Source organism: Sorex araneus, chromosome 5 (genome assembly GCF_027595985.1).
Source record: "Sorex araneus isolate mSorAra2 chromosome 5, mSorAra2.pri, whole genome shotgun sequence".
NCBI lineage: Eukaryota > Metazoa > Chordata > Mammalia > Eulipotyphla > Soricidae > Sorex > Sorex araneus.
Genome location: NC_073306.1, coordinates 131,426,251 through 131,441,757, shown reverse-complemented (window position 1 = coordinate 131,441,757; position 15,507 = coordinate 131,426,251). Strand labels below are relative to the sequence as shown.

Here is a 15,507-nt window from a genome sequence, read left to right as displayed (position 1 = left end):
TAGTTGACTCAGCAGGTGTCAGGGCACCCCGGCAGGTGAGTTTCAGGGCACCCCAGCAGGTGTCAGGGCACCCCGGCAGGAGAGTGTCGGGGCACCCCTGGATCGTTGTAGCCTCAGGCCCGAGTCCCCAAAGTCTCCTGCGTCTCTCGCATCTGGGGACCCCACGTGCCGTCCATGATCTGTCGCGGCTCTGCCCTTCATGCCGTCGGCCACTGAGCATGTGGCACCTGGGGGTGGACTGTGGGCTGTGCCGGGGGGCTGGTGTCCCCCTTCCCGAGGGGGCAAGTGGCACCCGGTGGCCACTGCCCGCCGGACCTGTCGGGCCTCACGGTGCCGGGGCACTTGGGCCCTTTCAGGGCAATGCTGCAGCCAGGAGCCGTGCGTGTCCCTGCCAGCCACGCCTGTCCTCCGGGAAGCCCCCCAGGCTTGCCGCACAGGTTTGGGAGGAGCTGTGCAGGGCCACCTCCCTGATCCCAGTGCACGAAGGCCGTGAGTTCCCGGGGTGTCGGGGCGCCTCCTGGCAGCCTGACCCCGCCTAGCACCTCGCTTCCTTCTGTCTCAGATGGTGCCTGAGGCCCGGGCCCGGCAGAGGGAACAGGAGACAGCACCCAGGGGTGCTCGGGATGCTGCGGGTGGCCGTGGGGGTCCGTGAATGTCTGAATGTCTGAGCTCCGGCCTTGGCTCTCCCTGCTGCCTCCAGCCTTGGGCCCCGTCGGCTGGTTTTCCTTGGAGCCCCACTTCCACAGGATCGAGCGTGTCATCCCCGTTTGGGGGGCAAGGGGGGGGCACAGCCGGCTGCACTCAGGGGTCTCTCCTGGTGGTGCTCAGGGCACCGTACGGGTCGGCAGTGCCCACGGCAGCTCCTCCCCGCTGTGCTGTCTCCCCCCGTGGTGCATCACCCTCTTCGCCCCCCCCCCCCTTGGCTTCTGTGCTGTTCGCTGTCGGCAGCGGAAGCTCCGCCCGGCTTTACCCTCTCGGCTCCCGTCTCTGCCTTCTCACGGGGCACGCCGAGACCCCCCGTGTCAGCTGTGTCTGGGCTCGCTCCTGCACCCCCTTGGCGGGTTCCTTCCCCGTCACCTCGGCTGCCCCTTCTGTGTCGTTGCCGTGGTCACTGCTGGGGCCTCTGCCGGCCGCCTTCAGCCTCTCACAGCCACGCCTCCTCCAGGAGGGCGACGTGGGTGCAGGCTGTTGGCTGGCCCAGGGCACTGCATCTCCTGGGGGCGTTGGGTGGGGGAGTCCTGAGGCCCAGAGCCCCCTGGGCCTGCTGAGAACTGCCGGGACCCCGAGGAGCATCCGGGTGGGAAGTTTAGAGGGGTCCAGTGCAGGGCAGGGCAGAGACGGGCCGTGGCCGACCAGAGAGCACGTGCCCCGTCTGTGCGAGCGGCCAGCCCCGGGCGTCCGTCCCTGCTGCTCCGCTGAGACCTGACCGCCCTGGCCCTGACCCCCTCCCCGTGTCCCAGCCCTGGGCCCGCCCGAGGCTCAGAGCGGGCAGGTCACGTGCTCGCAGCTTCTGCTCAGAGCCGAACCCGCTCTGTCCAGATGTTTTTGCAGCTGGGTCTCGGGAGCTCGCAGCTGTGAGGAGGGCGGGGCCGGCCGGCGGCAGCCCTGCACCTGCTGGGCGAGCTCGCGCCCAGCCCTGCCAGGGCCTCTGCCCGCCGCTGGTCCTCGCTTGTCTTTCCGGGTGGTCTTATTCGCACCTTTGCGGGCTGTCGCCCGGGGGCTGGGGGGGTCCCTCTGGGACAGAGCCCGTTGGCGGGTGCGGGCCCTCGGGGGTCCTGCGTTTCCGTCTCGGCTGTCTCCTTTCTCCTGTGTCCCGCTGTGTTCGGGGGCGTGTCGCTTGTTCCCCTGACCAGTCCCGCTTCCCTTCACCGCCTGCTTGTGGGTCCTGCCCGAGTGCTGGCCTGGGGCATGGGGGGAGAGCGGGTGTTCAGGCCCCGCAGGACAGGCCGGCCCCTCCTGGCCTGGCTGTGGGCAGTGGCCACGCCCGCTGCTCAGGAGGCGCCCCTCTGGGGCACGTGACCAGAGGGTGCTGGGACACCAGGTCCCTCCGCCCCCCACATCCTCTCTTCTGGGAACCCCTGCCCAGCCCCATGCAGCTCAGGGGGCGGATGTGGGAGGGGGGGACCGTCGCCCTGTCGGGGCCCTGCACGGGCTTCAGCTGCCCTTTGGGGGGTGGCCCCGGGCACCCTGGGCTTTCTGAGGGATTCCCGGGGCCTGCCCCTTGCTTGGGCATCGTGTCTTCTGAGAACCACCTTTGGGGGTGCTCCTTCCCCGCGTTCCCATTTCCCAAGGGCCCTGGGCACGACAGAGCAGTGACTCCCCCAGGTCTGTGGCCCCGGGCAAGAGGAGGAGGTGCCCCTGAGATTCGGTTTCCCCATTTGTCAGTGAAAACAGCACGTGGATCGTCTCATGGGGATGGCCTAAGGGTTCAGTGGCCCGGAGCGTCCCAGGGCGAGCAGGGACTAATCACAAAGGCTGGTTTGGGGGGAGCTTTTCCCGGCCTTGAGGCCACACCCAGCTGTGCTCAGGGCTGACTCTTGGCTCTGTGCTCGGGAATCTCTCCTGGTGGGGCTCGGGGATCCTATGGGATGCTGGGGATCGAACCTTGGTGGACCGCGGGCCAGGCAGCCGCCCTGGTCTCTCGCTCTGGCCCCGACGAAGGCCGGTCTCATTGGGGGGGTCCCGGAAAGGCTAGTTTCACCGGGGGCCTTGAGTCCAGAGACAGTAACGATAAACCCTCGTGATGCTGAAGGAAATAAGGTCTCCGGCTGGAGTCGCGGGGCCTCCCCTTCACCAAGACCCTCTCAGGCTTTTCGGGTCCTCCCCTGACGCTGAGGACTGTGACGCCGTGCGCCCTGGAGAGTGGGGTGCGGGCGTGAGGGGCTCTGGGCGGCCCAGCCCCCGGCTCGGAGGGGCGACCGAGGCCTGACGTGTGTCGGAGTGGATGGCTGCACCCGCAGACGGCCCCGCGCAGGCCGGCTTCTGAGACCCGCCTCTGCTCCGGGGGCCTGGAAAGGCCCTTGGCTAGGCCACACCCTGTACGTTCCGGGAGCCGGGGACACGGGGCTGGGGTTCGAGGCCTCTCAGCACCCGCTCTCCTCCCCGGAGCCCGGTTCTCTCGCGGCTCGCCCCGCCGGGTTTGGCTCTGGGGCGGGCGGGCGCTTCCTCGCTCCCTCTCCCGTCTGTCTGCCCTGGGCTCGCGCGGCTCAGACAAGTTTCCCGCTTGTCTTGGGGAGTATCCAGCAATCGTTGGGGGGGGGGCGTGTTTTTTTCTCCCCACCCCCAAAACACAAATGATGGTGAAAGGAGTTGAAAGAGGCTTTTCCTGAGGAGAAGCGCGTGTGAACAGTCCCCGTTGCAGGACACGCCACAGAGGGTGCTGTCAGGCGGGCGGTGTCCACGCGTGTGCCGAGCTCCTCCCCAGACGTGTTCCCATCAGCAGCGACCGAGGTCCCCTCTCTCCACCCCCACCCCCCAGCCTGCTATCCTGCTGACAGCAGGCGCCAAGCTGAGACTCCCCGTGACTCCCCGTGCTCTGCTCCTGTTTTCCCACGCCCGCTCACGGCCCAGAGTGGGGCCCCCCAGAGGGCCCCCAGGGATGCTGGGCCCAGAAAGTTCCAGTTCTAGGAATGAAGAAGAGGCCTTGGCGCCATTCCTGTCCCAGTCCTCCACTTTGGGTTTGGTTTCGGTTTCTCACTTTTTTTTTTTTTTTTTGCTTTTTGGGTCACACCTGGCGATGCACAGGGGTCACTCCTGGCTTATGCACTCAGGAATCACCCCTGGCGGTGCTCAGGGGACCCTATGGGATGCTGGGAATCGAACCCGGGTCGGCCGCGTGCAAGGCAAACGCCCTCCCCGCTGTGCTGTCGCTCCAGCCCCTTGTGTCCTAACTTTCAGCCTCCTTTGGTTGAGCTGGGAGAGTTCTTCACCCTGCCGGCTGCTTTGCCTGGCCGGCCGGGGCACTCGTGTTTTTCTTCCCGCGCCCCACAGCGCTGCTTTGGAAGGACACAGGCCGCGTGGACATTTTGCCGCAGCCCTGTCCCTTTGGCCAGCGTCTGGGGTCCTCTCGGGGCGTGCGGGCCCAGCCGTCGTCCCAACAGAGTTAGATTTCATTCCAGTGATTCTTCCCTTCCTCTCTTGCGCCTCAGTGGGACCCACGGTGGCCTCCTGTGCGTGTCTGGGGGCGGCTCTGCCCTCCTGTGGGTGGGCCCCGACCACGCCAACCCCCTTCCTTGTAAGATGCTTTTCCCTCCCCGAGCCGTGCCCTCGGGTGAGAACAAACCTGCCGTCCATGGTGGGGGTTCATTTGTGGCTTTGAGATTCTTCCCTACTGAGCAGCCTGCCTGTCCTTCTCCTGCCAGTATTCTGCAGCCACTTAAGATCGGGGGCTGAGGAGGGCTCCGTGTGTGGGAGGCCTGACTTGGACCCCCAGCACCACCTGGTCGCCTGGGCACTGCTGGGAGTGACCCTTGAGCACAGAGATGGGAGTAATCCCTCAGAACTGCCAGGTGTGGCTTCCAAACATGGAGGCATGAGTTGGGCTGGAGGAAGAGCAGGAGCAAAGGCCCTGGGGTAGATAGGTATGGGCCGTTTGGAGCTACCGTTTCTTCGCCAGCCCAGATGCCAAAGCCCGTAGTTGCCTCTCAGTTTGGACCCGGCCCCGGGCCAGGCCAGTAGGTCTTGTCCAGTGTCACTTCTCCCTTCTCAGGACCACAAGGAGACGGTTTTCCCAAGCCCACTCACGGCTGACTGTTGGTGCCCACCAGAGACCCCCCTCTCCCAGGGATGCTGGACCCAGAAGGTTCCAGTTTTAGGGATGGATAAGACGCTTAGGGCTTGGTGGGGCCGGAGAGTGTCGGGGGCTGGGTCTCGTGGCCCACACCTCAGGGGTGCCCAGGGATGCCCCGTCTGTGAGTGGGGCAGAGGCACCTGCCGGCCATGGGGTCAGCTGGGCGCCCGCCCACTGCTGAAACCAGCCCAGGGAAGGTCTCTGTGCCGGGAGTGTTGGTCCGCGCCCCTTCCTTTCTCCCCAGCTCCCCTCCCTGGCCCGCAGGAGGGGCCCTGGGTGCGCCCTGCTGCCCTCAGCGGCCCAGGCCTCCCAGACTGGCACCCAGGGTTCCGGCCACCCCTGCGGGCAGAGCCCCAGCCGGCCCCCGCAGACGTGCCGTCTTGTCTGTGACGTGCAGGGCTGCGGAGAGAGGGGCTGGAGGGAGCCTGGCCAGGAGGGAGCAAGTCCTGTGGGCTGCCAGGGGGGCCGGAAGTTACCCAGAGACCCCCCAGGCCTCTCGAGCCTCCCCACCTCCGCCCCCTTCTCCACCCGCCCGGCCAGGGCCTCTGGAGCGAGGCCCTTTCTGGCCCCACGAGAGGTCCCTGCGTCTCACGCCCCGCCCCGTCTCTCTGCCCCGTTCGGTTTGGGAGCAGCTCTTGGGGGTGCTCCTGGGCTGATCCCGTCTGTGCTCAGAAGATGCTCCCGGCGGTGCTCGGCGACCAGGTGGGGCTGAGGGTCAGACCCAGGCCCCCTCCCTGCATGCAAAGCCTGAGCTCCAGCCCACGGAGCTGGCGCCAACGCCCCTTCTCCGTCTTTCTCTTTTCGGGGACTTGGGGGTGCGACTCATCCCTGCAGTGCTCAGACCAGACCCTGGCTGGGGCTGTGCGCCCCGGACCACACGTGCTGGACTCGACCTCCTGCCCCCACGGCCTGGGGCAGCCTGGTCTGGACACTCTCTCGCCTTCCCTTGCTCTCACCGGCGCTTCCTTCCCCGGACCCTAGAAACCCGCCCCGCAAGACCGGCTCAGGGGAATGAAGGAATGAACGAGGGAGTGAATGACGCTCCCCTGCGGCAGTCGGGTGCTGGCGCAGGGCCGGGTGCCCTCTGTGCTCATGCCTCTCCCTCCCGTGCCCCACCCCTGCCCTAGGAGCTGGCCAAGCGGACCCCGGGCAAGCACCCTGACCACCCCGCCGTCCAGAGCGCCCTGCAGGCCATGAAGACCGTCTGCTCCAACATCAACGAGACCAAGCGGCAGATGGAGAAGCTGGAGGCGCTCGAGCAGCTGCAGTCCCACATCGAGGGCTGGGAGGTGGGTCCGCGGGCCCCGGGGCCTGTGCTCGGAAACCAGAGGAGCTTCCGTTGGCTCCACGTCCACTGACAGAGCTCGGGGCTTCAGGCTCCTCTGGAGACTTGTGTTTCCCGGGGCAGCTGCTTCCGGAGCCGGGAAGGTCCCTCGGCCCCCACCTCGCCCGCCCCCCCCCGTCCCCCCTCCCCCCCATGGTGCCCGCTCCTGGTGTTCTCCCCCGAGTGCGGGTTCTCGGCCTTTGGGCTCTGGAGCCAAGGCCAGGGCCATGTGAGGCAGTGCTGGGCCGGGAGGCTGCAGGCGAGTGTCCGTGCTTCTCCGGACTCCTGTTTCCTCGCCCAAGCCTGGCCGGCGCTGCCCGGGAGTGGACACAGCGCGGCCTTCAGTGCCACGGAGGGAGCCGGTTGGCGTGTTGTCTGTTGAAACTCCCGTGTCGTCCTCCGATCGTTAGAGCTTTCCTGCCGTTCTGGGGAGGGAAACGGGCGTGGAGAAAGAGGATAATTAACAGTCCCCTTCCCACCGCCCCCCAAGTAGCCGAGAGGGACCGAGCCCAGAGACTCGCACACGGGTCGTTCTCGGGGTCACCAGCCCGAGTCCCTGTGTCCTCACCGGCCTGGGCTCTGCGGGATTCCCGCTTCCTCTCCCTGCGCTGGGGACTCCTGGCTGGGACTCTGCACTGTGGGCTGGATCTGGCTGCAGGGAGGAGTGTCTGTGCTCAGGGAGGACCGTCTGCTCAGGGAGGACATCTGCTCAGGGAGGACTGTCTGCTCAGGGAGGACTGTCTGCTCAGGGAGGGCATCTGCTCAGGGAGGATCTTGGTCAGGGAGGACCATCTGCTTAGGGAGGACTGTGTTCAAGGAGGATCATCTGCTCAGGGAGGACTGTGCAAAGGGAGGACTGTCTGCTTAGGGAGGACTACCTGCTCAGGGAGGACTACTGCTCAAGAAGGACTGTGCTCAGGGAGGACTATCTGCTCAGGGAGGACTATGCTCAGGGAGGCCTATCTGCTCAGGGAGGACTGTGCTTAGGGAGAACTGCTTAGGTAAGACCATCTGCTCAAGGAGGACTGTCTGATCAAGGAGGACTGTCTGATCAAGGAGGACCGTCTGCTCAGGGAGGATGTCTTGTGCTCAGGGAGGACGTTGTGTGGGCTGGCTATATGCTTTAACTCCTGTACTATCTCCCGACCGTCTTTCCTTTTGCAAGATTAGGCTTGGTCCGTGGAGGTCAAGGTCACGCCCAGCTGCTGGAGCCCGGAGAGGCGCATGTGTGGGACACGTCCACGTGGCTGTGTGGCATTCCTGCAGTGCTCCCAGCTTCCTGCGTGTCCCAGGCAGGACGTGGCCCCCATGTTTGTGGTTGGTTTGCTCCTAGCGAGCCCAGGACAGTCTTCTGCGGACTCTGAGGCAGCCGCTGTGCCTGCTGTCCCGGGCCAGCCAGGCCGAGCGCCCCTTGCCCCGAGCAGGCAGAGGCTGTGGCTCCCCTGGGTGGCCAGTTCTGTGGTGTCTTTGGCCAACTGCAAGCTCCAGCCCAGAGTCCAGGCTCCTCGGCCTCTCCGGGGATGGAGGAAACACCTCAGTTCTTTCTGCTCAAAGCCCACCGATGGAGCTGTTTCCTGCCCCCCTTAGCTGCCTGACTCTGCCCCAGGACTCTGTCTCTCTGAGCCGCTGCCCAGGGCTCTGTGCCGGCCACAGCTCCAGACAGAGCAGGAGGAGATGGAGGGTGGAGGGCGGGGAGGTGTCTGCTCTCAGGGCAGGGAGAACGTTCCAGAAGCTGGAGAGATTTCTTCCCTTGACATCCTGTGGTCTAGAAGAGGGTCACACGCTCATCCGGTGCCTTTGAGCCTCTGTCTGTCTGTCTGTCTGTCTGGGCTGGGGGCTTCCCGGCCGCCGCTGCCGAGAGAGCAGGGCTGGCGGTCACGTGGCATTCCGGGAGGGAAGGGGAAGAAGCAGGCAGTTCTGGGACATGGCTTCCTCTGGCCGCCAGTGGGAGAGGACACTGCTCACATGGGGCTGTGTGGAGCGGGTGTTGAGCAAGCCGATTGGCCGTCGGCCAGAAGTGATTTCCAGATGCCATGTTCCTGCGGGACTCGGTGAGAGGGAGGGCGTCTGTCAGCCCCCCCCTCCCAGATACCCTGACACGGAAGCGGTTCTTACTCCGGGTAACTGTGTCTCAGTGACCAAGGGGAAAATAAAGAGGTCCAGTAAGACCTGTCACCTGGTCACAGCATGGGCAGGAAGGGGTCCTGATTGTCCCCTTTCACAAATGGGAAAACTGAGGCACAGCCACTTCATTTGGACACCCAGCCATGTAACTGACAGGAGAGTCCTTCCTGCTTCCTTGCCTGGTCCCCCTCCTGGTCACTTTCAGCAGTACCATCTCTGCATGAGTTTCCCTCCACGTATTAGGATAAGGTAGTGGAGTGAAGAAATTTAAAAAAAAAATTTTTTTTTTTTTTTGTTTTCTTTGGGGCCATATCCGGCAGTGCTCAGGGCTTAACTCCGGGGGTGCTCCCTCAAGGAACCAAGTGAGGTTCCTGGGATTAATCGGGATCAGCTGCACACAGGCAAGGCCTTAACCCCGTGCTGTTTCTGCAGGCCAGCCCCTCCCATAAGCATTTTCCTTGGAAAATTGTGAAATCATTTTCCCAGGCCTCCCATGTGCCACGCAAGGGCCCTGCGCTGAGCTGCCTCCCCGGCCGGGCGAGGAGGAAGACTCTGGGCACCCTTTGGTTCTCGTGGTGACTTTTTTTTTTTTTTTTTTTTGCTTTTTGGGTCGCACCTGGCGATGCTCAGGGGTCACTCCTGGCTGTGCACTCAGGAATTACTCCTGGCGGTGCTCAGGGGACCCTATGGGATGCTGGGATTCAAACCCAGGTCGGCCGCGTGCAAGGCAAACGCCCTCCCCGCTGTGCTATCGCTCCAGCCCCTCTCGAGGTGACTTTTGCAATGAGCGTCTTCTGGCTAACGTCACGGCGTGTAACTGGGACGTCCCTGGCCCCAGCTGCTGGCCAGCTGGGCGCCGGCCTACAGACCCCTCATTCCGGGGCCGTTGTCCAGCACGAGAGGCGAGGCTGCCCGCCCGTCCTCGGGCTGATGCCGTTTTTGATCGTTGCCCGTCGTTTTGTTGCCACCGTGGAGGGCCGCCTGCCGTCTCCCCTGGCCCCTCGCGTCTTGGTTTGATCTCCTGATCCCGTGTGAGCCGCCTGTCGTCTGCCGCCTGTGCCGTGAAACCCAGATAAACTAATCCCTAATCCCTCCCGAGCTCCGGGACGGGGCTCTGTCCTCCGCCCTCCTGGCGCCACCTCGGTGCTCCTCTGCCTTCATTTCCTCCCCTGGAAAGTCTGGCAGCCCCCACGTGGGTGTCACGGGAGGATTTGGAGGGGGGGTGTCTGCAGGGACGCGGGCTGGCACTTCCTCCCGGGCTTGTAGCCAGCAGCAAAGCCCCTCCCAGAATGTCTGCACAGACGGAAGCTTCCTGCCTCTGCGGCTCACTGGGCTCCCAGGAGGGCGGGCCCTGCCGTAGGGGGCACTCTGCGTGGGACCCCCCCCCACCCAACCTTCCTGTGAGGCCTGTAGCAACCCACAGGAAGGCACATGTTCCCCCAGAAAGAGCTGACCACGGCCAGCAGCCCTGGTCGGTGGCACCGTCACCCAGAGACGTCAGGAGGGGGAGGGGCAGGAGAGCCCGGGAGGGCCACACAGGTGGCCAAGCACTGCGGGGCCCACACAGGCCAGCCCGGCCGGAAGTGGCCCCCTTATTTAATAATAATAGGAAACAGAGGCCCCAATCAGGACTTCTCATGCCGCCTCCCTGCCCCCGGGCCCAGTGCTCCCTCAGAGGCCCCGTCCTCGGCCCCGAAGGAAGAAAAGCCTCTTGCTTACATGGGGGGGGGGGCAGTGTGCATCGGGAGTGGTATTGGGCCAGCGGAGTGGGGGGTGGCTCTGTGCCTCAGTTTCCCCCTCCGGGTGTGAGTGTCGTGCGGAGGTCGGGCCAGTGCGTGGGGCAGGAGCTGGCCTGGCGGTCCCGTGGCCTGGGTAGCCTCGTGCTTCTGACCCATCACAGAGGGTCCCGCCTGGCCCCTTCCTGGCCCGGTTCAGGGCATCCGAGGTGGGGACCCCCCGGGGGGCTGGTGGAAGAGATCCTCTGGGGCCCCCTCAGGGCACGGCCGGGGAGTCCACCCCCGGGCTGACCCCCGGGCTGACCCCCGAGCCTGCCAGAGTGAGGGCTGCCCGCCTCAGCCACGCGTGGGGTGGACGGGGGCGGGGGTGCAGGGGGAGAGAACGGAGAGCAGGAGCCGGTTGCTCAGAGCAGAGCCGGTTGCTCAGAGCAGAGCCGGGACAGAGTGGGAGCGGCTGAGGCGCAGGGGTCTCGGCGGCGAGGTGGGCTGTAGCCTCGCACGCCGGGCCCCCAGCTTTGGCCTCCCGTCTGCTGCTAGACCTGCCACCCGCGGTGCCCGTCGGTGCGGGGGTGGGAGGGGGGCGGAGACGGAAGGGGATCCCCCCTTCTCCGTCATGGCGACCCCCCGTCTCTGCCAGGGCTCCAACCTCACGGACATCTGCACCCAGCTGCTGCTTCAGGGAACGTTGCTGAAAATCTCCGCAGGCAACATCCAGGAGCGAGTCTTCTTCCTCTTCGACAGCCTCCTGGTCTACTGCAAGCGGAAATCCAGGTGAGCGGTGGGGAGGTGGCGGCCCCAGCCCCCTCTCGGACCTTCTCCCCGTGAGCTGAGGGCTCTCTCCGCCACCCGCCCCCTGTCCCCAGCCCCCAGCCCTCTCTCATCCTCTCTCCTGTGACCCGGAGGTTCGTTTAAGACGGGTGTTTGCCGGCAGGGAGAGAATGCCAGCCGCTTCGGTTATTCCAGGCTTCTGGCAGCCACGTCGGACCGAAAGTGAACGGGTGGAATGAATTTACATGACTTAGTTATGCCAACACGTGCCCCCAAATATTGACACGTTAGTGTCTGCTCGGGGAGAGAATTCCCTCTGCAGTGTGACGTCTCTCACAGCCGTGGGGGCCCGTGGCACTGTGACGTACACGGCGGCGTGTCCTGGCCACGGCTTTGGTTTGGTGCTGCAGCCTTGCCCTACACAAGGGCTCCTCCTGGCTCTGCTTCCGGGGCCGTGGAGTGCTGGGGATGGGGCCCGGGCCTCTTGCATGGTGCAAGGCTCGGCTTACAGTGCTCTCTCCGGCCCACTCACTGTGGCTTGTGACGGCTGGCTTGGATCGTGAGGGTCTCGACGACAGGGGAAGCACGGAGACCTCTGTCACTCCCATACCTCGTAGTTCTCAGGACAGGGCCTTCCTTTTGGATGTTTTTGACTTGGGGGCCATACTCAGGGCTCACTCCTGCCTCTGCACTCGGCCCACTCCGGGCTCCGGGCTCCGGAGGCACTGCCGTGCAGACCACAGTATCACGGACCCCCCCACGCTCGCAAGATTTGGAGTTGAAAAGGGAATTCTTTAAGAATGCACAAAAGCGTTCAATCTGGAGATACGTTGGCATAGTGAATTATTCAGATTCATCTAGGATGCCGGGGATTGAGCCTGGGTCAGCCGTGCGCAGGGCGAGGGCCTTTAACCCGCTGAGCTGGGACCTCCCCACCTCCGCCCCTCTGCCCTGGGGCTCTGTGTGCTCTGTCCGTCCAGGAGTGACCGGGCGGTGCCGAGTGTCAGGCGCGTGGGCGGGAGGGGGTGGAACCGTGGGCAGGGGCAGGAGGGCTAGGCGGGGAGTTGCAGGGGTGGGTCGTGGATGTGTGTGTGCGCTAACGGCAGGTGCCAAGGCCCGTGGAGGGCGAGTCTATGAGTGGACGGGTTGGAGGAGTGGCTGAAGGGAGGGCGGCATCCCGAGGGTCTGTCCCTGTGATGGGGCGTCAGGGGACGGATGGTGGGTGGGACGGAGGTGCGGGTCTTGCAGGAGGCCGGCTGAGCGGACAGGTGGGCGGGTGGTAGGTAGGGTACGGGCCTTTGGGCGGCGGCTCAGGGGGTTGAGGGTCGTGGGGTTGGTACCGGGGATTGAACTGGGGCTGCCTCATGCAGGGCAGGGCCTGGACCGGCCCCGTGACCTGCCTGTCGCCCCGCCCGCAGCCGATCTGGACAGGGACCGGCCCGGGCGATGAGTCAGCCGGGGAGGCCTGGTCCCCGGCACCCCACTCCCACCCCTCAGCCCCCCTCATTCTGCCGGAGAGCCGCAGCTGGAGGGATGGGACACATCTGCCTCGGGGAGAGGGGGAGGGGCACCTGAGGCTGGAGTCCCACGGGGATTGGGCAATGGGGCTGGAACCCGGCCTGGTGCCTGTCTGAGACGGGCTGTTCTGGGCCGGGGCCCCGCGGAGCACCACCCTTCCGGGACCTTCTGGGTCAGCCCGGCTCTGACGCAGCCGGGCTCCCCTGCCGGGGTGCTGGGGGCACAGCCCCTGCCTCCTCCGAGGGGGCCGGGCCGGGCAGCAGTGCTCAGCTCCACGCCCCCTCCCCCCCCCGCCGCTGACTCACCATCCGGCCAGGCCCGGCCTGGCCAGGGTAACGGGGCTGCTCCAGGCGCCCGCCGTGCCTGGGGTCTAGCAGCTCCGCCCTGTCCAGCTGTGTTTAGCCAGTTCCCGTGCCTCAGTTTCCCTCTCCAGTGGCACTGTGCTGTGGTGGTGTGTGGAGGTGGGGGAGATGTGGCTCTGGGGTGGGGGGAGAAGCCCCCGCACCCTGGACGGGCTCTGGGCACTGCCGGGCACGGCTCAGAGAGGGAGGTGGGTCGCCTCCGGGCGGGTGGGGGTGAGGACGGACGGGCCCCGGGGCCCCGTCTGTGCGCTTTGGGGCTGCTCTCCTCAGGGGGTCCGATACTGGCACGAGCACCAGGAAGCATCAGTGTTTGTCCCTGTTCCACGTGTGCATGGACACACGTGTGCACACATACAGCACACAACACACATACACACATACCACATACCACACATATACCCACCGAACATACACCACACACATGTATACACCACACACACTCATCACACACCAAACACCACACACCACACACTACACATCACACATACATACCCCACATACCAAACACACACCGCACACACCAATCACACACATCACGCACATACCATACAGACACACCACATGCACACGCACTCTACACACATACCACACACAGACACACCCACCACACCAAGCACACACCATACACATACCACACGGACACACCACGAACACAAACCACACCATACTACACATAACACACACAACATGCACAGCACACATATACCGTGCACACACCATGCATACACACACACCCACACCACACCACTCACACACTGCACATACCACACACACACACACACACTCCCCTCTCTCAGCCTCTGCCCCACCCCGTGCTCTGGTCTCCCCAGCGCCCCAAGGAGGAGGCTGTGGAGCACATCAGACTCCCCGACTCCGCCTCCTACACACGGGGACCCCGTCTCTGCCCCGGCCTTGAGGCCCTGGGGTCCGGCACCTGCCCGTGCCCTCGACCCGCTCGGCCCCGCCCCTGCCTGCGGTGTCCTCCTGCCCCTTGCCTCCTCACCTTCCCTGGTCTTTGCTGCAAAGCCGTCCCCTCCCCGAGCTCCTCCCGGCACCTGCTGTCACAGCCCCGCCCCCCCCCCACACCTTTGTGCTTCATTGTTACAGTTTAAAAGACGAGTCTTGAAACGTGTTTTTGGATCCGGGCCACACCTAGTGGTGTTTCGGGCTGACCCCTGGCTCTGCACTCAGGCCCGACTCCTGGCGGTCTTAGGGGAGCCTCTGGGGCTCAAACGTGGGTCAGTAGGTGCAAGGCAAGTGCCCTCCCCCGCTGTGCTCTCTCTCTGGCCCTGGTCGTTTCTATTACACTGAGAACACGTGTGTCACCCTTAAACGTCCTCTCCGTGTAGCTCAGCCTCTTCCTTAACACTCACCCCACACAGCACCGCCCCCCTCCCCCCTCCCCGACACACAGGCTGTGTCCAGACCCAGCCCTCTCATCGCTCCCACGCCGGCCGGCACATGGTCAGACCAGCCGGGGCGGCAGATGGCCAGGCGCGGGTGTGGGCACGGGCCCCGGGGGCTCTGAGGGTGAGAGACCTCGCCCAGCACACAGCAGCTTCCAGCCCTCCAGGTTCCGTCCGTTCTGTCCGCACCTCTGCGTCCGTCTGTCTCGGGGCCCTGCTCCCGTACGTTCTCAGCCGCTTCCAAGACCTCATTCACTCAGGCAGCCCCAGCTCCTGACCAGCACTCGGGATTGGTGGGTGCTGTGCTCGGTGAACGCATGCGTGAGGGGTCCCCTTGCCCCAGCCTGGTGTCCTGCATGGCGGAAGTGCCGGTCGGATGATTGTTGAGTGACTGAATGGGCAAGAGATGGATGGAGGGTGGAGGGGTGGATGGGCAGGTGGGTGGATGGATAAATGGATGGATGGATGGATGGATAGGTGGATGGATAGGTGGATGGATGAACGGGTGAGTGGGTGAATGGATGGATGGGTGGATGGGCCTACGGATGGGTGGACGGGTAGGTGGATGAGTGGGTGGGTGGGTGGGTAGGTAGGCGAATGGGTAGGTGAATGGGTGGATGGGTAGGTGGGCAGGTGGATGAATGGGCACATGGATGGAGGGATGGGTGGGTGGATGGATGGATAGGTGGATCGATGAACGGGTGAGTGGGTGAATGGATGGATGGGTGGATGGGCAGGTAGATGGATGGATGAGTGGGTAAATGGATGGATAGATGGGTGGGTGGGTGACCTCTTCCATACCCCTTAGTAGACACTCTGTGTCCCTGACCATTGTCCGAGATGAACAGGGATGTGGGGCTGGAGCCATAGTACAGCGGCTTGGGCGTTTGCCTTCATGCGGCCGACCTGAGTTCGATCCCTGGCATTCCATCTGGTCCCCCAACACTGCTAGGAGTAATTCCTGAATGGAGAACCAGGAGTAAGCCCTGAGCATTGCTGGATGTCACCCCAAAAGACCAAAAAAACAGATAAAAAAGAATGGGGGTTCTTTTGCTTCTTGTTGATTACTCATTGGTAGCCAACAAGCCCTTCTGTGGAGACAGCAGAGCCCTTTGCCCATTTCCCAGATGAGAATACTGGCTCAAGCCTCCTGCCACCTGCCCAGAGCCCATGCCCTGGCCTCCTCGTCCCTGCCCCGCTGGCCCTGGCCCCGTGCCCCTGGCCTCGTTCCCGTGACCCAGGGACCCCTGCGACTGCTCCCCCCCACTGTCCCATGTTGGTTCCTGGGGTCTGACGGGGACCGGGGGCAGGAGACATCTGCTTCCCGCCGTCTTCCAGGGTCACCGGGAGCAAGAAGCCCAGCAAGAGGACCAAGTCCATCAACGGCTCCCTGTACGTGTTCAGGGGCCGCATCAACACCGAGGTCATGGAGGTGGAGAACGTGGAGGACGGGACAGGTGAGCCCCGCTCGGCAGAGCGC

The 15,507-nt window shown here is 64.6% G+C and overlaps 1 protein-coding gene across 1 annotated transcript in view; it reads left to right on the top strand.

The window, feature by feature from the left end:
• PREX1 (phosphatidylinositol-3,4,5-trisphosphate dependent Rac exchange factor 1) overlaps positions 1–15,507 on the top strand; it is a 120,787-nt gene that overhangs the window by 64,844 nt on the left and 40,436 nt on the right. Inside the window, exons 6-8 of the mRNA XM_055138937.1 lie at positions 5,917–6,078; positions 10,611–10,744; positions 15,366–15,484. Of these exons, the coding sequence (XP_054994912.1) occupies positions 5,917–6,078; positions 10,611–10,744; positions 15,366–15,484 (415 nt within the window). The remainder of the gene's footprint in view (positions 1–5,916; positions 6,079–10,610; positions 10,745–15,365; positions 15,485–15,507) is intronic.